The sequence below is a fragment of the Tachypleus tridentatus genome, chromosome 4 (genome assembly GCF_004210375.1).
Source record: "Tachypleus tridentatus isolate NWPU-2018 chromosome 4, ASM421037v1, whole genome shotgun sequence".
Lineage (NCBI taxonomy): Eukaryota > Metazoa > Arthropoda > Merostomata > Xiphosura > Limulidae > Tachypleus > Tachypleus tridentatus.
In genome coordinates, this window is record NC_134828.1 from 53,338,408 (window position 1) to 53,363,793 (window position 25,386).

General features: G+C 34.7%; 1 protein-coding gene across 4 annotated transcripts in view; it reads right to left on the reverse strand.

Annotated features, from left to right (window-relative positions):
* LOC143249148 (sorting nexin-17-like) overlaps window positions 1-25,386 on the reverse strand; it is a 66,567-nt gene that overhangs the window by 9,408 nt on the left and 31,773 nt on the right. For all 4 annotated transcript variants that reach the window (XM_076498553.1, XM_076498554.1, XM_076498556.1 and 1 more), the window contains 4 exons: window positions 20,157-20,319; window positions 18,825-18,965; window positions 17,859-17,921; window positions 15,900-16,007 (listed from right to left, as the gene is read on the reverse strand). In XM_076498553.1, the coding sequence (XP_076354668.1) occupies window positions 15,900-16,007; window positions 17,859-17,921; window positions 18,825-18,965; window positions 20,157-20,319 (475 nt within the window). The remainder of the gene's footprint in view (window positions 1-15,899; window positions 16,008-17,858; window positions 17,922-18,824; window positions 18,966-20,156; window positions 20,320-25,386) is intronic.

The following is a 25,386-nucleotide window of genomic DNA, read 5'->3' on the forward strand; positions in this document are numbered from 1 at the left end:
GGGTAATTGAACTTTTCCAACCAGGGATAATAAAATGCAATTTTTAGTAGTATATGCCTTAACACTGATTTATCACATGGGGGGACATATGCATGTGATTTGATAGACAATTAAAACATATATGTAAAGATTTGGAAATAATTTATATATTACAATTTACAACAATATGGTTGTAAATTAAAAACAGTTAAGCTAATGCTAAAATACATAAAATGAAATAAAATATTAAGTAACTACAAATGAAATGAAAATGTTTATTCTTTTATCTAAATGATGTCAAGTTGATAAGACTGCCTTATTTTTATCTTGTCTTACTACTTGTTATTGTATGGCAGAGGGCCAGTGTTAAAAAAAAAAACCTTGTAGTATTTGAGCTAAAAGAACAAAACGTGAATAAATTTGTAGGAACCAGAATTATGGTAAAACATTTCATCCAGCATAACTACAGTATCTGCTACTTCAAAATATTAGCCTTTCACCAGACACAAGTGTTAAGAAGAAAAATAGAATTATTCAACATTTTGCCAACATATCAAATTGCAGTCTACCTATAAGAAATAAAAGTTCTCTTTTCAATAAATTTAATTCGTTTTTTAATTTCCTATATTTTACTCTATGTATTGTAAATTTCCTCTATGCATTTGCATTTCTGATAACTGCATTTTTAGACAAGAAAAAAAAAAAAAGGTGCACCAGGAAGGAGATTTGGTAGAAATGTGAGTGAAAGTATTTATTGAAAATACATTTTCAGACACGATAATGTATATCTGCACAAACTAAAACTAGACTCCAACACTGAAGTGGTGGAGGTACCACTGCAAAAATTACCTAGATGAGCTACATTCACAAAGTGCCTAAAGGGAAGCTTGTGTAATGTGCCACTCAATGGTGGGGACTCCACAGGGGCACAACCAATGAGAGACTGCAGGATACTTTTGGGTTTTTTTTAAAAAAAAGGGGAGTTGGAAAGGCAAAATAACCTGAAGTGTCATAAGGGTGGACAGAATGTGATCATGATGATCAATCAATTACTTATACATAAATTGTCAGCAACCCAATATGTACAGTTTGATCACACAATACAATATGTGCTCACCTTGAGTCCACTGAAATAGATTCTGGCTGCTGGAGGAGGGTATATTAGCTGTGTAAGGGGTAACCCATACCACACTGAGAGTGTCATCACTACTCTACTTCATAATGTATTCTGTTAAGCCCAGATAATGAGGATTCTCCATGGCCAATAACCCATTAGCAAGGAACTGGTTAAATAACAAAGATTTTCCATCTTGTGCTGAAAGGAGAGGGGGTTGGTGGGTAAGAGCAGATGATGTTGGGGATCTCAAAAGTTAGTAATAACAGAAAAAAAACAACACTCCAAACAAAGCAAAGGAGCTGATCTCAGTTTGAACAGCCATAAAGGTGAGATATAAAAGGAAGGAAAACAGGAGAGAAAGTTTGATTATCCCCAGAAGTCTAAGGTAAAAAAAACAAAGAATCCAGATTAAGGACCATATCAGTGTGGTGGGAAAAAGTACTAGAAGTATCACTAGTATAGATTTCTGAATGACATCAACCACAGGTGAGGAAGAAGAAGGAAGTTTTGAGAGAAAGGTGGTACAAAGAGCAAGAAGCAAATGACTTGAATGGTGAATGCAAAACCACATTACAGATAGCGTGAGGCAAGGGAGTTGGAAAAAGAGGTTGGTGAAGAAAACACTCTCTGATATTAGGAAAGCTAAAATGTAGTAAACAACATCACTTGACAAACAGCAATGGTGGAGACTGACATACCAAGATCAAACATCAAATGAAAAAAGGGCAGAAGAGTGAATCACAGAAGAATGGGAAGGAGGAGATGGTGGATGAACCAACAACAAAAGATTCACCATGTCCATTGACAGACAGACAGAAAATAAGGGTGATAGGAATGTGACAAAAGAAGGTCACACAATCAGATAATTTAATCCAATGGGTGATGGACTGGACAAATCACATACGTGAAGATGAAGGAATGATATTCCTTGATGAAAATGGGATATGTGAAGTTGAAGAAAGTGTGAGGGGACAGTTGGTATAGAAAGAGGAGTCTGAATACCAACTCAAGAAGCAGAGGAAACCAAAGCAGAGTTGGCCATGGTTGGCACAATAGTAAGACTTGTGGAGTGTGATGTTACAAGATGAATACCTGAGAGAGAAGGTGAAGATGAGGACAGACATATAAAAAATGATGAGTGAAATTTTGGCTGAAAGCATTTCCAGCCAGATTAAGAACAAGGGACCAGAAAATGGAAAACCTGGATATGAGAGGGGTGGGCAAAGGCATCTATGAAGGGCATACCCAACCAAGAGAAAGCCCTATAAAAGACCAGGGAATTGAGTAAACACACCAAGCAAAAAGACAAACCAAATGTGAATAAGCCCAGCAAAGGGTCCTGAACAGGGTGCTTCTTTGACAGTAGGTGTAAGAAATGACTATGGAAATGTCAGTGAATCATGCCTCATTTATCCACCATTTAAGGCTGGAAATGAAATCATACTCCTCAAACAGCAAGTTTGATGTGACGTGAATGCCAAAAATAATATTGGCACAGTCCTACCATCATGACAATTCCTTCAGTAGAGGAGAGGGGAGGTTCACAACTAAAGATTATAGAACCTGAGAAAGAAACCATTGAATATGCAAGTTCCATTGGAAGAGGTGCATGTATCTGCACCTCAATGAAACGAAGGGTTCTAAGGAAACCAGTCCTTCAAAGTGAAAGAACCCTAAATGCAGGGCAAGAATCATAAGTGCAATTCTTGACAACCAGGTACTCCATAGCTCTTGGGTGAAGAGAAAAGGGATGAGTTGGGCTGAGACAAGAGATGAAGAAAATGCCCATAAAATGTATGAAATATTCAGTGGATGCAAGAAAGGAATTGGATACTTTGACAAGCCACTCCAACCATGGAGAATTCTGCTAAAGAAGGGAGGTATAAGAAAAGGATACCTCCCAAGAATGGGTCATGAAAAGGCAATCATCTATGAAAAGAAATGACAGCTGCAGGATGTGAAGGTGGTTGGAAAATTACTATGAAAGGGACTGATGCTATGTTGAAAGGAAAAGAAAAGAATTGGAAAATGCAAGTTTGATAAATGGTTGGTTGGTTTAGTGTTTTGTGGCACAAAGCAGCTGGGCTATCTGTGCCAAACGTCCAGTAAAAAGGTAAAAGTAAATGTAGTAAAATACATAGAAGGAAATGAAGGTAAAACAAAACAGCATTGAAAAACATAAATAGCATAAAACCAATGCTGACATCTAGTCTACAATGTTAAGAGAGAAACCAGAGTAAAAGAAGTTGTAAGAGACTTTCCGTAGCATAATGGTAACTATTATAACGTGCCAGGAAGACTAACAGGTAAGTACAAGAACCACTGTCAGTCACCTGAAGTTGGTCTTTCCAGTCCTGGTTCCGGGTTATGTGTCATTACCACCATTATCAAAAGGTAAAGTGATAAAAGTTTTAAAAGACATGTTGCAAAATTGTAATAATAACTTGCCAAGCATCCGGTAAAACTGTAAATGTAAAGTAAATATACTAAAATTCATAAAAGGAAATGAAGGTAAAACAAAATAGCAATTAAAAACATAAGTGGCATAAAACTAATGTTGACATCTAGTCTACAATGTTAAGAAAGAAACTACAGAAACAGAAGTTATAGAGGACTTTCTGTAGCATAATGGTAATTATCATAACATGCCAGGAAGACTAACAGGTAAGTACAAGAACTACTGTCAGTCACCTGAAGTTGGCCTTTCTAGTCCTGGTTCTTGGTCATGTGTCATTACAGCCATTATCAAAGGGTAAAGTAATAAAAGTATTTTAAAAGACATGCAGCAAAATTGTAATAATAACTCGCCAGGACGACTAAGGGGTAGTTCAAACAGATAGTTCAAACAGCTGCATTAGTCACCTGAAGTTGGCCTTCCCAGTCCTGGTGTTGAGTTATTTAATGTTATGGCCATTTTCTAATTTCAAATCAAACTATAGATTGTGACTCTTAAAAGGGAACCACAATAAAAAAAGGTTTAATGATGAAATATAAAACACTTAACTAACATTAAAAAGATTAATGGCTGTTAAAAAACTAAAAACTTTATCAAGTGTTACCATCACCAATAACATTGTCTAACGTTACGGACAAACCTTGGGACAGAACATGTTTAAAATAGTGCCTTCACTGAGTGTCGTAACGATGGCAAGAAAGTAAAATATGGCTTATAGTGATCTGAGTGTTACACAAACTACACATTGGAGCATCAGTTCCAGATAAAAGGAAACGATGAGTTAAAAAACTGTGACAAATGCGTAATTTAGCCAGAACAACTTCCTCTTTCCGATCTTTACGCAAGCAAGACGGCCAAAGTCCAATACAGGGTTTTATTTGGAAAAGCTTATTTTCGCATTGCTCACTCCAAGTCGACTGCCAGCTGGCATGGAGCCGAGCCTTCAATACAGGACCATAGTCCATGTATGGAATAGGCATAGTGGTGATAGTGCCAGAGCAGATAGATTTAGCTGCCGTGTCTGCAAGCTCATTTCCGTGAATACCAAAATAGCCTGGTATCCAGAATAACTGGATAGAAGTAGATGTCAATGAGAAATGGGCCAGTCAGTTTTCAATATCAGTGAGAACAGGGTATGAACCAATGTGAAGCGATTCCAGGGCCAGTAGAGAACTAAGTTAGTCAGTATAAATTGGAATATAAGTTGGAGTACTGCTTAGCTTCAATATGATCCAGGACAAGAGAAATGGCGTATAATTCAACAGTGAACACAGAAGCTGCAGAGGGCAGCAAAAGTGCATGCAAACGGTTTTAGAGAGAAAGAAATTAAAGCTGTTCGCCATGGTCCACTTAAGTACACGATCGAGGGCAGTTTGTAGTTGCCACTCAATATATCTCATGTTCGACGACTGACACGAGGTGTGAAAGTCATCGACATAGAGCGTGTTTGCAACAGTGAGAGGGAATTATTCAGTGATGGCATTTAACTTTATACTGAAAAGTGTGACACTCAAAACACAGCGGATAGGATGGCATCTATCACGGCTAGTCTATCTCAGAAGTATAGGAAAATGATCACTGCCTACTTGATTGTTGTCAACCCTCCATGAAAAATGGAGGAATAATGAAGGGGAGCAAACCGAGAGATCAACAGTGGTAAAGGACTGACTAGGTGCATGAAAATAAGTGGAAGAACCAGTATTGAAAAGAGAAAGGTTGTGATCAGAGAGCATATGCTCTACAGAGTGACCCCTCCTATCAGTATCAGCACTTCCCCAAAAGGGATGATGTCCATTTAAGTCCCCCAGGATTACAAAGGGAGACGGCAACTGTTCAACGAGAGCATCAAGGTCTGATTGATCATATGTCTCTCCAGGTGACAGTTAGAGAGAACAAACAGTGATGGTATGACCCAAGGAAACATGGATGGCTACAGCCTCCAAGGGTTTGTTGAGTGTCAAAGACAGGGTGTGCACATGCTGATCAACCAACAGTGCCACCCCTCCATGTACTCATCCATCACACAGCCTGTCATTTCTGTACAGAGAAAACTATTCAAAGGTGACTGTATCGGCAGGTTTCAGAAATGTTTCTTGTAAAGAAAGACATACAGGATGGTAGGAAGCAATCAGTGTTTTGATGTCATCCAGATTAGAACGTAAACCTCAACAGTTCCATTGTATCAAGGTGGCCATTTTTAATGATGCGTTGGCAAAGTGGCTGGAGAACCCTTCTGTTTACAACCACGTCTTTTTTTCTTACTGTCCTTATTTGATGAAGGTCTGTCGACCTCCATGGATCCTTCCCTGGGTTGATTGGGCAGGTCTTCGTTGTTGGAAGGGGATTCCAGTGACTTAGGATGCGAACGAATGATTGTTTTGCAAAGATGTATCTGAAGAAATGTCTGTATTTGAAACCAAAGGATGTGGATCTTGGAGTATGTTGGAATGTATGGGAGGAACAGAGATGGGTGTAGAAGTTGATTCATCAACCTTTTTAATAATGGAGGTAAAGTGTCTTCATTTGTTTTAAAAACGATTATCTTGGAGGCACAGAGAGATCTGTCTGCTCTCCCACTGTAGTTGTGGAATGAAGTGTAGCAGCTTATGTCCGAGATGAAGTGGTGGACAGCAATTTCCAAGTCTCAGGATAATTAATGTTATGAGTTGTTTCCAAATACTGCACCTCTTTTTCCTCCAACCATTTAGGGCAAGAAGGAAAGTAGGAATGGTGAGAACCATTGCAGTTGACACAATGTGGGTCCGTGTCACACTCGTAGGCATCATGGTACTTGTCACGACAAAGAGCACGTCAGGGAACCACGACATGACGTCTTTGAGTGGCCAAACCTCTGACATTGGAAACATCGAGAGGGTTTGAAATGTACAGCCATACACTGCAATTTAGATAACCTGCTTTGATGGTGGCAGGTGCATATGGTGATGTAAATGCCAAAACGAGTATATTTGTCAGCAGTGTAACTCCATCTTTGTGAGTGTATATATGCCTCACTGCAGAAACTCCTTGAGTGGAGAAACCAGCGAGAATCTCTGACTCGGGGACATTCTTCAAATCCCTCTCTCCTTGTGATGAATTCAAGGTAGCATGAGGGATAACTTTAATAGGTACATTCCCAATTGCCTTTGAATTTAAGAGGAGTTCACTGCATTGGGATGTGGATGTTTCAACCAATATGTCTCCAGATCAAAGCTTCTTTACTGACTTTGGAGAGCCAGCAAGTCCCTCTAGTCCCTTCTGAATAAAAAAGGGGGACAATTGCCCTAAAGGTTTTTCTGAAAGAGAATGTAATATAAAAAAATGAGGTATGTGTGTTACAGATGTTGAAGATTGCTGCTCAGTCTTCAAAACGTGGTCATTTACCTATTGACTGTTTTTTCACTATTTTATTTAAATTTTTCGTAGGAGGATCCATAGGAAAAAATAAAATTTCGGTGCTCCCTGACCCCACCCACCATGGAGCCCTACGAGGGGATGCACTACAATGTCATGCAAGGACATTGCAGCAATGCCAGGGTTTCTTGAGCACTATACCCAAACACCAGCATCAGACACAATGTCCACAACATCCGTTAAGAACTTCCAACACTGGTACTTGGTTGACTCTACCTGAAGTGAACCAGCCGATTGACCCAAGAGAGCCACGCAAAAGCTGCCCGTCTACAGGAATTCAAGGCAAAAGTGGTGTGTTAGGGTTAACCCCTCAACCACCAGGATTCTCTCCTCCCCTTCACAGGTCGCCATGCATGGCAAACACATGGGTGGATGTTTAGATCCCAGAAGAGGTAACCAGAAAGAACAGAACCTTCCCTGGGAGGTCCCCTCACCACGTACAGGAATCCACACTGAGGGGTTGATGAATGGGGCATAGAAAACATCTTGAAAAGAGGGTAATAGAGATGTATGGGAAGGTGTCCAACAAATCAAGTTGGTTGGTTGATTTAGTGTCTTATGGCACAAAGCAGCTGGACTATCTGTGCCAAACATGCAGTGAAAAGTTAAAAGTATATTTAGTAAAATTCATAAAAGGAAATTAAGGTAAAACAAAACAAAGTTAAAAAAACATAAATAGCATAAAACCAATGTTTACATCTCGTCTACAACGTCAAGAGAAAAACTACAGTAATTCAAGTTGTAAAGGACTTTCTGTAGCTTAACTGTAACAGTCAACTGAAGTTGGTCTTTCCAGTCCTGGTTTCGAGTTACTTAATGTTACAGCCAGTTTCTAATTTCAAATCAAACTACATGAACTGTGATTGTTAAAAGAGAGCCATATTAAAAATGTGTAATGTATAAATTAAAAACCTTAAATGGCATTAAAAAGATTAATGGCCTTTAAAAAACTAAAAACATTACCAAGATGGACAGTGTCACAATCACCAATAACTGTCTAACGTTATGGACAAACCTTGGGACAGAACATGTTTAAAATGGTGCCATCGTTGAGATTCATAATGATGGCAAGAGAGTAAAATGTGGCTTATTGTGATCTGAGGATTACACAAACTACACACTGGTGCGTCAGTTCCAGGTGAAAGAAAACGATCAGTTAAAAAATGGTGAGCAATACGTAGTCTAGTTAAAACAACTTCCTCTTTCCGATCCTTACAGAAGCAAGACGGCCAAAGTCCAATACAGGGTTTTATTTGGAAAAGCTTGTTTTTGCATTGCTCACTCCAAGTCGACTGTCAGCTGGCACGAAGCTGAGTCTTGAATACAGGACCATAGTCCATGTATGGAATAGGCCCAGCGGTGATAGTGCCAAAGCAGATGGACTTAGCTGTGATGTCGGTGAGCTCATTCCTGCGAATACCAATGTGGATCAGTATCCAGAAAAACTGGGCCAGTCGGCAAAATGCCATACCTCCATGTTGTATCATAAGCCTTCTTAGTGTCAAAGAATATTGATACAAGATGTTATCGTTTGAGAAAGGCTTCTCTAATTGATGTTTCAAGTCAAATCAGGTGGTCCATGGTGAAGTGTTGTCATCAGAACCCACACTAGGTGGGTGAGAGGAGGTTGTTTAATTCAAGGAACCAAACAAAATGAGCATTAACCATTCTTTCTAAGGTCTTACATAGATAGCTTATCAAAGCAATTGGACAGTAGTTTGAAGGAATTTTAGGATACTTTCCAGGCATCAGGAAAACCATTCTCCTGCCAGATCTGGTTAAAAACAATCAAGAGAAGCAGGAGAAAGATGGTGCAGCATGTCATAGTGTACATCATCAGGTCCCACTGATGTATTGCCAGACCGATGAAGGGCCAGTTTGAGTTCCACCAGTGCAAAGGGATGATTACAGTCATAGAGACAATCAGCTCGAAAGGAAAGAGGTGGAAGAAAAAGCAGAAGTGCTAGATACCTGGCAAAAGGTTTCACTTAGAGCATCAGTGATGCTCCGGGTATCAGCTACTTCCTGGCCATCAGAGAGCAAGATAAAGAGGGGACAGAATTATATTTTCCACTGACCTTTCAAATTTTGTCCGATATGACTTTGGAACTGGTGGTAGAAGATATGCCAGTTGTAATCTTAATCCAAGATTCTTTCTGGATTTGATGTCTTACCCACCAAGCATGTGCACAAGCCTGCTGAAAAGCAATGCAGTTTGAGAGTGTGGGATATCTACAAAAAGTTATTCAAGGCCCGTTTTTGAGCCTTCCATGCCATGTGGCAAGCGGAATTCCACCATGGACAAGGATATAGTGGAAAACGTGTCGAGATTTTAGGAAAACATTGAGCATCTGCTTGAATAATACAGTCAATTACTGCTGCCACACAGTCATCTATTGATGGCTTACAGATAATGGCAGGATCAAGTTCTGTAAGAGCAGTGAAAGAGGGCCAGTTTGTCTGATCCACCTTCCACCAGGGTAAGCAGGTCGAGTGGCATTGACCACTGCCAGTCTCTCTCAAAATTATAGGAAAATGATCACTGCCTGGTGGATTATTGTCAACTCTCCATGAAAAATGGGAAAATAATGAAGAGGAGCAAATTGAGAGATCAACAGCAGTAAAAGACTGACTAGATGCATGGAAATAAGTAAAAGAACCAGTATTGAAAAGAGAAAGGTTGTGGTCAGAGAGCATATGCTCTACAGAGCAACCCCTCCTATCAATATTAGCATTTCCCCAGAGGGGATGATGTTCATTAAAGTCCCCCAGGATAAAAAAGGGAGACAGAAACTGTTCAACGAGAGCATCAAGGTCTGATTGATCATATGTCGCTCCAGGTAGAGAGAACAAACAGTGATGATATGACCCAAGGAAACATGGACGACTACAGCCTCCAAGGGTGTGTTGAGTGGCAAACACAGGGTGGGCACATGCTGATCAACCAACAGTGCCACTCGTCCATCAGATAGCCTGTCATTTCTGTACAAAGAAAACTGCCAAGAAGTGACTGTATTGGCAGGTTTCAGAACTGTTTCCTGTAAGGAAAGACATACAGGATGGTAGAAAGCAATCAGTGGTTTGATGTCATCCAGAAGTAAACCTCAACAGTTCCACTGTATCAGGGCGGCCATTTGTATTTACATGTAAGAGAATTGGGTGGAGAACCTTTCTGTTTATGACCACATCTTTTTTTCCTTACTATCCTTATTCGAGGGAGGTCTATCAATCTCCATGGATCCTGTCCTGGGTCGATTGGGCAGGTCTTTGTTGTTGAAAGGAAATTCCAGTGACTGAGGATGTGAACGAATGATTATTTTGTATCTTGGGGTGGGAGAAGAAGATATATCCAAAAAAATGCACATACCTGGAACCAAAGGATGTGGATCTTGGGGTTTGTTGGAATGTATGTAAGGGACAGAGATAGTGGTTGAAGTTGATTCATCAACTTTTTTAACCATAAAAGTCAAAAGACTTTGTTTAGAGAATGATTCTTTTGTAGGCACAGAGAGATCTGTCTGCACTCCCACTGTAGTTGTGGAATGAGATGAGGTGGTGGACAACAATTTCCGAGCCTCAGGATAAGTAATGTTATAAATCCTTTTCAAATGCTGCATTTAGGGCAAGAATAAAAGTAGGACGGGTGAGAGCCATTGCAACTGATGCAATGAGGGTCCATTTCACACTTGTAGGCATCATAATCCTTGCTACCTCAACAAGCACACATCAAGGAACCACAATGTGATGTCTTCGATTGACTGAACCACTGACACTGGAAACATCGGAGAGTGTTTGGAATGTATGGCTCTACTCTACAATTAAGATAACCTGCCTTGATGGTGGCAGGCAGACGTGGTGACGTAAATGTGAAAATGAGGACATTGGGCGGCATCATAATTCTATCTTTGCAAGTGGATATATGCCTCACTGCAGAAACTCACTGGGTGAAGAAACCAGCAAGAATCTCTGACTCTGGGATGTTCTTCAAATCTTTCTCAACACTAACTCCTTGTGATGAATTCAAAGTAGCATAAGGTGTAACTTCTATAGGTATATCCCCAATTGCCTTTGAATGCAAGAGGAGTTCACTGTGTTGAGATGTGGATGTTTCCACCAATATGTCACCAGATCAAAGCTCTTTACTGACTTTGGAGAGCTAGCAAGTTCCTCTAGTCCCTTCTGAATGAAAAAGGGAGACGTTTGCCCTAAAGGTTTGTCTGAAAGTGAATGCAATATAAGAAAATGAGGTACAACAAGAGCCACAGATGGTAAGGATTGCTGCTCAGAATCTTCAAGACGTGGCTGTTTACCTATAGACTGTTTTTTCAATATTTTATTAAGGTTTTTTAATTGGAGTATCCATAATAAAGAAAGAAAAATTTCTGTGACCATTGACCCCACTCACCATGAAGCCCTACAAGGGGACACACTACAATGCCAAACAAGGATGCTGCAGCAATGCCAGAACTATACTATGTGAGAACTATACCCAAACACCAGCATCAGATACAATGTCCACAACACCTGTTGGGAACAGCCATCACTGGTACTTGGTTGACCCTAACCTGAGTGGACCAGCCAACTGACCCAAGGGGGGCCACACCCCAAGGCTGCTCATCTACAGGAATTCAAGGCCAAAGTGGTGTGTTAGGGTTGGACCCTTCAACCACCAGGATCTTCTCCTCCCCTTCACAGGTTGCCACACACGGCAAACACGTGGGTGGATGTTTAGATCCCAGAGGAGGTAAACTAAAATAACAGAACCTTCCCTGGAAGGTCCCCTCACCACCTACAGGAATCCACACCAAGGGGAAATCAAGTTTCTATAGAGACTATTGGATAGCACATAAAAAATATCTGTTCGTAGAAACTGAGACAAACAGGTGGCAATGAGAAAGTGATGGATGCTCACAGGGTCAGTCCTGACAGAACAGCCACTGATAAGTAGTGATGAATTAGACACTGCGTGGTGGGAGGACAAGAAAGGACAGAGGTAGACTGATCCAGACAAGGTGCAGTAGTCAAGGAAAGTCTAGAAAAATGACAAGGACTTAGCTTAAACAACTACATTCTGGGTCACCAGTGAGAAGTGAGCATTAACAAAGACTTCTGAGTGAAGAAAGGGAGCTCAATGAGAAACACATACAGAAGAAAGAAGAAAGTGTACAGTAAAGAGGGTCACAATTTGACCCAACAAGTCCAAGCAGCAGTGAAATTAAAGAAGCATAGGGCAGAAAAAAGCAGAATAGGTTCAGCAAGCAAAAAATAGGGAACAAGTTTCTTTAAAAAATCCCTATGGAACACAATGAAATGCTTCAGACAAAATGTGGAGGAAGGAAAATGAATACAGGAGGATGGTGAGAAAAAGATGAAGATGCAAAAATGAGGAAGGGCACAAAACAAAAGGCAATGGTCTTAGTCACCAAGTAGACCAAACAGATATCTAAGATAGGGAACCTAAAAAGAAAGGAATAATATTTGCATGTCAGAATAAAAAAGTCATGAACTTGAAGGGAATGAGGCATGAAAGTGTGGACAAGGAGCATAAATCCTTAATGACAAGCAAAAGAGGAAAACAAAGCAACTGTAAGAACTGGGTAATGGAGTAAAAACTATGCAATATTAAAGAACAAAGGCAAAAGATAAGGAAAATACCATAAAATGTTATCCAGATAAAGAATAGAAGGTTAGGATCATTTCTTGATTGATTCAAATCAGGTTAAATACATAGTCCAATAGGTTATTCATAACCAAGGAGAAACAATATTGGTTGAAGGGTCATGAATAGAAAACATGTGGGAACTTACAATATCTTAAACTAAAGGTGCAACATCCACAATAATTAACAAGCCTCCAAGAGCCACAGTAGAAAAAAAAAATGTGTGTATTCTCAAGATGGCTGGTATGGGTGTTAAAACTTTATTTTAATTAAAGTTTTGATACCCTTACCAGCCATCTTGAGAATACATTTTTACTTCAAGTGGGTTTCTCACCATCACAAAAGTCTGTGTGTGTAAGATCATCTCTCACATAGGAGTAAGTAGAAGTTTATAGTTAAGCACAAAGCTACACAATAATCTATTTGTGCTCTGCCCACCACTGGTATCAAAATCCCATTTTTAGTATTGCATGTCTGCAGACATACTGCTGTGCCACTGGGATGCAAAAGCTTTCGAAACTAAAACATCATCAAACTGAACTTATCATGAGAAATTTGAACATACCTGTAAAATGCAATGCTTTGTGAAATAATGAAGTTATTACATGTGCAAGTATATTGGGGAACCATTGCACATGGAGGCTATGTCACCCTCCTACTGGTGAAGGGATATTATTACATAATGTTGCCATCATGCATCAGCACAGTTCACATTAAACACATCAATTTAGGTGGTAGTTACCTCAGTACAAGTGGAACAGTAGCAGTGAAATGGTATTTTTGTGTGAAACGGTGAGTTATTATCTCAGAATGCAACTTTTTTATTATTTAAGTGAAACATATTTTAAGTCTCCATATTCATGAAGCTTCTCAAAGTAGGTCACAGAGCTAAAAATTATATTTATAGTTTTTTTTCTCTGTTTGTTACAGCTTCTTTCTCAAAGAATCTAAAAACATGTTCATACAAGTAATAGGATGAAATACTTCATTCCTTACTTAGCATCTGTAAAATCCAAAAGACCAAAAAGAATTCAAACACTTCCAATTGAAACTGCCAACTAAAGCCTGCCCAAAAAGAGTAGTTATGATTTATTTGACCTTGGTTATAGGTGTTTTAATATGTTCACTGCTTTAAAGACACAGCTTCTGTTTTTAAGTAGCATAAATTATTGGTATTTTAGATCACTTTAAAAATATCACTGCTAATTCAATATAGGCCTAGTCAATCTAACTGACCATGTGGCCTCTGTACTTGTATAAAGCCTCAATAAATCTGATACTACTAACTTTTAATATAGTATGCATATCTTTACAAAATTTATCAGTCTTTCAGTAAACATTGCTTATCTTTCAAATGCAGAAAAATCATACTTTGTGAAATATTTTAAATGAACTTAAAAAAACATTTGTTCACAAACATATTGAGTATTTATTTTGAATAGTCCATGTGCCAAGTGATTTTCATGTTAGAATTAAAAATATCAAAGGTGATTTGTGTAATCTAAAACCTCCAAAATACAATTCAAATGTTTGTTTTCAGTAAAACTTCATATTTTATCTCTTATTTTCTCTACCATACCTCAATACAAGGTTGGTCAATTTGACTGACCTCATAACTACCAAATTACCCTTTTTTTTTTCTAGAATGATTTCGAATTGTAGCATGAAATTACATTAGTTTATCCTATGTATCTTTAAACTCATAACAGCATGCATCTATTTATACTTAAATTTTATTGTTTTATTGCTCTTCATTTGTTTTTGAATTTTGTGCAAAGCTATATATGGACTATCTGCACTCGCCATCCCTAATTTAACAGTAAAAGACTAGAGGGAAGGCTGCTAGTCATCAATACCAGTCACCATCTCTTGGGCTATGCTTTTACCAATGAATATTGAGATTGACCATAACTTTATAATGCCCCATATGGTTGAAAGAGTGAGCACATATAGTGGGATGAGGATTCGAATCTGTGACCCTCAGGATGCAAATCAAGCACCCTAACTGCTTGGCCATGTCCAACTACTATTTATGCCAATATAAGTTGTAAATCACTTGAAGAATGTGGAGCTCATGTTACACTATTGAATTACATTACTCATGAACTGTTCACATGCATGCCTCATGAAACATTTTTACTATTATATTATTATTATTTATTCATGCTACCTAATCAAACCTTAACTAACTTAATGAGATCTTATTTAAATAGAGAATAAGCATGAAGAACACAAAATAAAGTACTTACCAGAATCTTCTTTTTTCTTGCTGTCATTTGTTTATGACACTTAACCCTACTTTTTATACTAATGGTAATAATACACTAGAAAATGTTTATTTAATTAAATAGTGCACCAAATAACATAGACTAATAACATGAAAAAAATTAGACAATTTTTCTTAATTATCACATTTCTGACTTTCTTAGTATTTGACAGAAACTATTACAAATTCATCTGAGCTAGTTGTTATGCTTTCCTGCAAGAACAAAACTTCTGTTAACACTGAAATTGATAAATATACATTCAGAAAGTAATGTAATATAATACATCATGTGATAGATGAAAACTTGACTTTCTATTAGTTATAAATAATTCAGAATTAAATGTAAGAGAGAATTATTAATAAATTCTGAAAGAGAGAATGTGACGGGTGGGTGTGGCATGAGTAGCCCAATTTTCTATTTGATAACTCTATAACCAAACAAAATTGAAGGCTATAGAAAATTATGGTTTTTTCTTTGTAATGTTAATTTTGTAGTGACTTATTTACATTGAATTTTATACTTACTGGAAGGGAACTGGAAGAAATAGAGAATAGGAAACACCTAGAGAAAATGTGTCACATGCATCACACTAAAGGAAATTCAGGATTTATTTTTTTTAAATATTGCCTTATAAAATTATGAGCTTAAAAAGTCTTCATGCTACAGTAATTTGCATAATGTTAACTAAAAGTATATTAATACATTTTTTAATGTAAGTCATTAAAACCTCATGACACGCAGAGAAAACGATGCACATGGCAAGTACTTAGACAATTATTAAACTTAAAAGTGTCAAAGTAGTACCCCTAGAGAATATAGCAGTAAGTTATATATTCCATTTTTTTAAGTGCCTTTAGAAAATAACGAATTTAAATTTACCATCAAACAATGTCTTGAGAATTATTGTTTACTGAGTATGATGAAATACAAGTAAACAGCAGTTGGAAATATTTCATTGATATATAAAACCAGAGCTGTCAAATAAAAATAAGTAAGACAGTTAAAACAAACCTGATCACTTTTAACTGTGATCCACTGGAGCTTGTCTTTGCTTAACAAATATTCAAATGAAAGCTCAAGAAGATGTTGGCTGCTGTTCTCTTCTTGGTTGTTAGTATTCTTTAATAAAAAAAAATACCTTATGAAAAATATAATACATTAAAAAATTTCTTTGCTAAGTGACTAATGATACTATGTGTGATTTTCTTTGCTTAGAAACAAGTGAAAATATTTTCTTACTGCAGAAGAACCAATAAAATCAATAATATATTAGGTTATCCAGAAATAAATGTTGAAATTCTCACGATGACAGATGAATACTGAGTAACTTATCACTGGTTGGTTGAGTTTAATCCATCATTTGTTGCTTACAAAGTGTTTTAATTCTCTGGTGTTTCAACTATACTCAGATTAAGTTTTGCAACCCCTGAGGCAGAATGGACAAGAAGGACTTTCATCTGATTTTCCTCTATGACTTCACACTTGGACGAAAAGCTATGCAAACTACATGGAACATCAACCAAACATTCGGCCATGAATCTGTTACTGAATGTACATTTCAGTGTTGGTTCCAAGGGTTTCGACAAAGAGATGAAAGTCTTGAAGACCACGAAGGTTGTGGAAGAAAGCCATCCTAAGATGAAACAACATCAAGGGAAGCAGCTGAGACAGACCCTCGTACAACAGTATGTGAGCCTGCAGAAAAACTAGGCACAAGCAAATCAAGCATTGCCAATCGAGTGCAAATGGAAAGACAAAAAACTTGGATAAGTAAGTTCTGCATGAACTGACTGAAGATCAACAAAATCAGCATTATGAGACCTGTCAAGAATGACACTCCAAAATTTGAACGAATTGGAAATCAAGGTTTTGCCTCATCCACCTTATTTCCCAGACCTTTTCTCAACAGATTTTTATTTTTTCAAGCACTTTGACAACTTGTTTCACAATAAATGCTTTCAAAACCAGGCAGCTGCAGAAGAACCTTTCAGGGAGTTCACTGAACATAGAAATTCTGATTTCTACAGCAGGGGCATAAACAGCATTGTTACCCATTACCAAAAGTGTGTTGAAGCAAATGATGCTAACATTGATTAAAACACGTTTTACAACACTGGTTTATACTTTTCCAAACTCCACAGTTCAAAAATGGCATTTATTTCTGGAAAACCTAATAAAAACATTACTCAGACATTACTATTTACAAAATTACACTTATGGAATATTCATTTTTTACAACAGACATAATAAACCATTAAAAAATTCTGTATCAATAGATATGCTGAAAAAGTAGAAAATTATTCAATAATAAGATGCAACTTTTATACATTTGAATATTATTTTGTAAAAAATTATTAAATGGTGCAAGTGAACAAACAGAAATAATCAAAAGCTAATAAAAGAACTCTTTGAAAGCCTTCTTCCTTTTGTCTGAAAACTTTCAAAATGTTGTCCTCTACACTTGTGTCTCCACAACAGGCAGTTGCCGTCCATTTTAAGAAGTTTCATCACAAATACTCTGCCTAAATAATCTATCAAAGAATAAGTAAAAATGTGTTTCCTGGTATCTCAATAACAGTTAAAATAGCGTGCACTCACTCCTCCATTACAAATGCATTTCGACCATAGAAGTTTGATACAAAAATGCCACGTGTTATCATTATCAATTACAACTCTTTGTATGTAAGATTTGTATTTATATATATTTTGTGTATGACCACAACTGTCTCTCGTATTATTTGAAATAACCAGAAAATTTAAAAACAAAAATTCATCAAAAGAACAAATATGTCAGTATTATTTATGCACACAATAAAAATAAGAGTAAACTAGTACTATATCTGCTATGAACTCCAGAGTTGATAATTTTAACAAGTAAAATTAAATACTGTCAGATACACTGCTTCAATCAGTTAATATATTTAATTAATTTCCTTAGTGGTAAGTAGTTGAAAATTATTAGTTACTTACTGAGGTTATAATTCTCCAACACCGGATCCTGGTTATACGAAAACTTCCTTCTTTCACTTGATTCTAATAATTCAAAGTTGAATATCATACATTTAACCTATGTGATCTATTAAATATAAAAATAACAAAGTAAAACAAAAGCTTAACCTACATGGCTTATTGTACCTTTTGATGTCAAGATGAACAGACAATTCTTTAAACTTTGTAATCACTCAAACATCAATTTATGTCTAGCTCAAATCTTGTGTGATATGTTGTACTTTTTACATCATAGATCATGGATATTATCTGTTCTTCAACCTTTTTGTCTTTAAAGTTCATGAGTGTAAGCAAAATATCAGCCCAATAGTTTTTTTACAATCTTGTTTGTTTTTAAGAACCATTAATATGTTCAACACAAACTATTTGTTCTTAAATCATCTTATTGAAAAGCCATGTGAATCAACTTCAAGTATTTTGTTCAATTGTTTTTTCCTTTTTTTAAAAACGATAATAATGACATTACCTTAACCTATTATCTATACAACTATTAGATGAAAAAAAGTTTAACCACTCTCATTTACTTGTTCTAGAGCATCAAATATTCTCAAAGATCACAAATATCATGTAAATGAAGTTTTGATTTACAAAAGCTTCAACATAACAACAGAGAAGCCTCATACTTAAAATATTATGAATAAAACCATACAAGGTATGTGAGAGAACCATGCAGTAATTGATGCTTAACAAATGTTATTTACAACTGAAATTTTAGCTAAAACAGCTTGTTGGGATTAAATATTATCAAAGATTATCCTTATGTATTTTCTTCCATATCTTCCACTTTAAAAAAATTATGAATTTACCATCTGAACTTGTTATTTTTAAAATTCAAATTTTAAATTTTTACTTGAGATAGTTTTGCTATGTAATATTTTATGTTGAATTAAAATTACCAAAGCAGAGTACAGTGAAGTCACCACTTACATTGGATGCAGGAATTCTAAAGTTGATCTCTTTTCCTCCAATGCTGATGACTACTTGTGTGTTGGGCTCAGGATAATTGCAGATACAAGGTTCAAACTGAATGTATCCATAGTGTCTGAGTGTGCGAACAAGTTGGAGATACTATCAATACATAAAAAAGTAATGCATGAAATTTTTTAAAATTTCTATGCTTATCTTTAGGATCTACCAAATGCAGTAAATGAACATATAAAATTTAAATATTGCCAAATTGATCAAGTAACAATTTATTTATAAAGTTCAATAAAGAGTTGCAGAAATGTGTAAAATGTCTGTTAATTGCAAGTCAGTTGGAACAAAAATATTATTAAACATTACATGTTTAGAAAATTTACACTACTAAAAAAAAATAGAAAACTACAAAGTAAATAACATATCAGTTTTAGGTACAGATAAGTAAAATAATTTGAAATGAAACAAAATACTGTCTTTATCAATTACAGGTATTTTAAGTACCATAAATTATATGAAAAATGTATTCATCTAATAATGTCAGTGTTGTTAAGTTGAACAAAAATATGTTAGGTATGAATACCTGTTGCAGGTATTGTCAAACATAAATAACTGAACAACATTTATAAAGTATTTCTAAGAGTTGCAGTTACCAAGAACAGAACATTATGATTAAACAAAATTTTAATATTCCCAACATACAAGTTTCAGGTAACCTTGAAACAAAATGTACAGTATTTCTATTGCACCAGTTTTAATTAATCATAAAATATAATGCACAGCATTTCTACTGTATAAATTTCAGTTCATCATGAAGTAAAATTAGTGTTCCTACTCTATCAGTTTCATGTCACCATGATAAAGAATGTATAGTGTTACTACAGTATCACTTTTAGGTAATTACAAAATACATTATGTAGTGTTCCTATTATACAACTTTCACATAAATATGAACAAATAAATGTTAATACAATATTATTTTAAAACAAAGTACTCAAAACCAGTGATTTCTTTGAGCCCCTCTAGTGTAATAAAATAAAAACATGACCCCTAACTTTACAAATCATGCAACATTTCTCCACAACTGAGAAAATAACTGTTTATCAATCATTATTACTATTATTATAGAATAATTTTAACCTGTTATACAAGTTATCAGGAAGATCACAATGGTAAATATAATATAACAACAGTCTAACAAGTTATTTCTCTTTGTGAAAGAAAACCTCAAATATTAGTATGCAATAATGGTATATCCCCAAAGTTGAATACCCTAATATTAGATATGACAGAATACATTAGGTTAATAACTATACCTCTATCTCTATTTGAATATTTTACCTCCTGCTTGGATCCCTTTGACTGTAGAGTAGCTAGCTGTCGTTTTGTTTGTTTATTAGCTATCACCCAGCCTTGTTCCACGTCACTCATTGCTTGGACATACAGCAAATTTAATGCTATCTTATTACTAAGAATATCTTCATCATAACCTGGATCCCAGTAACTGAAAATATAAATTATTTTATATTCCATAAGATAAACAAACATAACACACCTTTATAACTATCAAATCACATTCAGCTTTGATGAACATGAAAAGTGTACAAAGAAAGGAGTTCCATTGCTTCAATTTAACAATCTTATTAGGGACAAACACTGAAATAGTTAAACTTAAAAACAATGTTTACACTTACATGTACCTTTGTATGGTAACTAGTTTCACAGATGCAACTACAAGTACTACATAAGTCACAGTTAAAACCATATGAAAGAGTTTACACATTCATTTCAGAGAACATGTTCTAGGATATTTATTTCAAATACGAATGATGTTACAAAACTTATGTTTTGTATTACCTCTTATTACCTCTGTGTATAATAAAAGCAATTTTTGCATGAAAATATGTAACAGTCATAAACAGTGCTTGAAAAGTATATTACCTAACATTAGTAATATACCCAGGGCATTTAAAAACTTAAAACAGGCAAATAAAAAATTATCCTAGTCTGATATATAAAAGTTCTCAATGCCTTATTTAGTAGAGCTCTAAAGCATGTGTATCTTGTATTTTACAGCTATTTCAATATTATTTTTCTAAAGTTTCCTTCTATAACATATGAATCATCTCAGTTTCAGTGACATATTAGCTGCTGTCTTCTAGTGCTGTTGAATCATGTGCATTAATTTAACCAAGTAAAACAAAATAATCAATCACTACCACTAATAAAACTGGTCATACACATCAAAACTTACTGGTCATAGCTGAAAGCTGTGTTACCAAAAACTTGAAAAAATAAGTAAGCCTTTCATGGAAATAATTTATTCTATGCCATTAAACACACTAAAGTTTAAAAAAAATAGATTTTTTTTTATTACTTGATACATGTTTGTGTTGGAACAGTTTGTACAATAATCTGCGTGAAAAATTGCAATTAAGAACATTTTAAGGATATACAACTTTTAGTTGGACAATTGAAATTTATAAGAGTACAAGTGGGTATGTAAAGATATTGGTAATTTGTACCCTTATTTATATACAAAAACATACTACACAATATTTCTGGCAAACACTTCATTAAGCATTTACTGAGAGTGATGATTAATTGGCTAAAAGATCAACAAATTTTTTCTCAAAGCTTTTTAATTTTGCCACCATGCTATGGCTACATTTGTCTATTATTTATATTTTTGAAGTTTTAAAAATTACATTCAAATGTAATTCAACCACAAAGAATAACATATGATTTTGTTATTCTCTGGGTCAATTATTTCTGTGTTTCTCTAGTATACAAAAACTACGATAATCATACCACAAAAGAATGATTCCTAAAATGTACCATTTTTTTTTCTTCAAATTTTGAAACAAATATGACATATGTTAACACTGAATGATTTAAGAATTTATGCTATGCTGTTCCTTTTAGGCAAATGGGAGACAACAAACATATTAATAGTTACAAATGATTAATACAATTGAGAAATCTGCAATTAACATTGTATATACATTTTGTAAGATAACCACTACAATAGTTTAAGATCTGTTCAATTTTGATATGAAATATTTTAAGACTGCTACATTAGCATTACATTCTGTTTCACAGCATTGTTATAGCACAAAACAGCCAGTTATAGGGGATAATCATAAGCTGAATACTTTTCTGAATTAGGTACTAAAACTTTTCTCATTCATATTACTATGTCCACATATGTTATGAAAGTGTAGTGGAATAAGTCAGCATTATCAAAAGTTCTACCTAATAAAGAAAGATCACTAATAATATTTAAAAAACAAAAATCAACCTTGAAGCAGATGTACTGAAACAGTATTTTATATGAATCTACAGCAGATGAGTAGCAAAGACTTCAAAAAGCAATATGGTACATCATATAATAAATTATATAAAATTTTATTTAATACCTGGAACTGTTGGAGCTTGAGAAGCTCCATAATAACAGAATTGAGGTAAATAAAGATAAATGTACATTTCATAGATAATTCAATTATTACTATGATGGTTTGCTATAGCCAATGATGGTCTTATGCATGAAATCATGGTAGTAATAACTGAAATATTTACAAAACATACAACTGTCTTTGTTTTCTCCAATTCAATAATACATTAAATTGTATTTTTTGTGCATTTAATAAAATAATATTAGTGGAGATGGTCTCATTTATGGTAAGGTTTGTATAATTGAATGACCTTTAAAGGAATCATCAACATACCTTCATAAAGTTCACTGAAGCTTGTGCTGCTATTATCCGTATGGAGAATAATAAATAACAGTGGAATAAATGGATTATCGAAATTGACATAATTTTTTATATCTTTTACCATTACAAGGAAAACTAACAAGTATGATGGTAAAGATAATAACTAATTCAGAGAGATTTGAAAATGTAAGTAAGCACTCTGATTGGCAACTGTTATTTTAAATTGTCATATTAATATCAATGAACTCTAAAACTGCAACAAGGAACACACTATACATCAACACAAACTATGTATCATGTATGATGTATTGTAATTTCAAAACAAAATCAGCTAAGTTGTGATAAGAAATGAAACATGACCTTAATGTAAGCTATTTACATATACTTTTATGATTGTTTGTTTGTTTGTTTTGGAATTTTGCACAAAGCTACTCGAGGGCTATCTGTGCTAGCCGTCCCTAATTTAGCAATGTAAGACTAGAGGGAAGGCAGCTAGTCATCACCACCCACCGCCAACTCTTGGGCTACTCTTTTACCAACGAATAGTAGGATTAACCGTCACATTATAACGCCCCCACGGCTGGGAGGGTGAGCATGTTAGGCTCGCCGCGGATGCAAACCCGTGACCCTTAGATTACGAGTCGCACGCCTTAATGCGCTTGACCATGCCAGGCCTACTTTTATGAAGATATAAAATAACATGAAATATTAAAGCCTCCTCCAGTACAAAATTTCATCAACACACTTTGCTGATTGCATTTATCAGAATTCAATTATATTATACTTTAATATTACTATTTCAATGATTTCTACAAAAGACAGAGACAGGAAGGGAATAACAGGGTAGAATTACAGAATAAATGTGTCCTACTTTTCATATTTTTCAACATACAAATTCACATAAAACTTCAGTTAAATGTAAAAGTGTGCTTAACTCTTTCTATGTGGGCTTAGTAAAACTTATAGACCACATGACCTCTTTACACTTGTTTAAAGTCTTTATAAATTTGATATTAGTGTTTTTAATATAGTATGTATATCTGCACAAAATTTGGCAGTCTTTTACAGAAAAAAATCAGACTTTTTAGTGAAGTATTTTTAACAAACTGAAATGTATATTTTCCATGAATATATTAAGTGTTTGTTTTGAATAGTCCATGTCAAAAGTGATTTTCATGTTAAGATTAAAAAATTATTTTCTTAATCTCAAAATTTAATTTCTGTAACCTCTAAAACCTCCTACATATGATTCAAATGTGTCTTCAACAATATTTTATCAGTTATTTTCTCTACCATAACTCAAAATTGGATTGGTTAATTTCACTAACCTCATAACCACCAGAAAAAAAGAAAATGAAACTGAAATAAACATAAATCTTTTTTTTTTTTCTAGAATGACTTCAAGCATGAAACTACCTTCATTTATCCTAAGTAGCTTTACACTCTTAACAATATACATCTATTTATAATTAATTTTTATTATTTTATTGCCCTTTACACTGTGTATAACTACTGGGTGTTGTAAGTTGTAAATCACTTGAGGAATGTACAGCTCTTGTGATGTTATCAAATTACTTCACCAACAACATGCTCATGTGTACCTGATGAAACTTTTATTATATTTTTAATTATTTTACCTAATCTAACCTTAAACAACCTAAAGAGACCACTATTTTTACATTTTAATTATTTTTATAATAATAAATAAAGAATAGACATGAAATAAACAAAATAAAGTGTTTATGCATGTCATCATCTTTATTTTCTTTTTTTTCTGCCAATTGTCAATGGCATTTGATCCCAGTTTTTATATTAATGGTAGTAATACACTAAAGAATTTTTACCTGATTATATGTTATACAATGCATCAAAGAACATAAGACTAATAACAAGGAAAAAGTAGACAATTTCTCCTAACTCTCAAATTTTGTTTTGTTTTCTAACTTTGCGACAAGAGCCATTACAAATTCATCCAAGCTAGTCATTACTTTTCTAACAGGAACATTGCTTGTTTGCTGAGTGAAATTGACAATTATTTGTTCAGCATGCATTATGCAATATATCATTTGATAGAAGAAAATTTTGAATTTCCATTGGTTATATGTAATGTATAATTAATCATTATTGAGAACTGTGAACATATCTTGAAAGAGAGAAAGTGATTGATGAATGTGGCAGGAAGGGTCTGATTTACTACTAACTCTGTAACCAAACAAAATTGCATGCTATAAAAAATTATGGTTTGTCTAAGCAATGACAGTTTTATAGCAAGTAATTAAATTCAATTTATTACTCTTTCACAGGGCAGTAAATAAAACAAGAGAAGATGCCTAGAAAAAATATGTCACTTGTGCCATACTAGAGGAAATTTAGGTTTTTTAAATACTTCCTTGTAGAACTAGGAATTTAAAACTTATATACCATTGAAATATAGATTATTAACTAAGATTTTATGCTATACTAATTGATATAACATAAACAAAAAGTAGTTTAATAAAACTTTGAATGTAAGACACTCAATTTGTTATGGACAGTAAAGGATAACTGGGTAGAAAGAGTTAACTGAAAGCAAGATTTAAACCATGAAAAAATAACAGAAGTATATATCATTTAAATTCCCAAGTTTGAAATATAGTTTTTGACAATTCTGTACCACTGATGTATTTAAGAATACTTCACAAGTTTAGGTTCTTTCCCATGACCTTAACTTGAAATGGTGATTGTAGGTGAAAACTGAAACTAGATGATGCCAGATCACCTAAGAAACATTTTTTGACTATTATTATTATTATTATTAGTTTAACTATTATTTTTCTAATCATTATATAAAACTTACATAACTACTTACTTTTCTT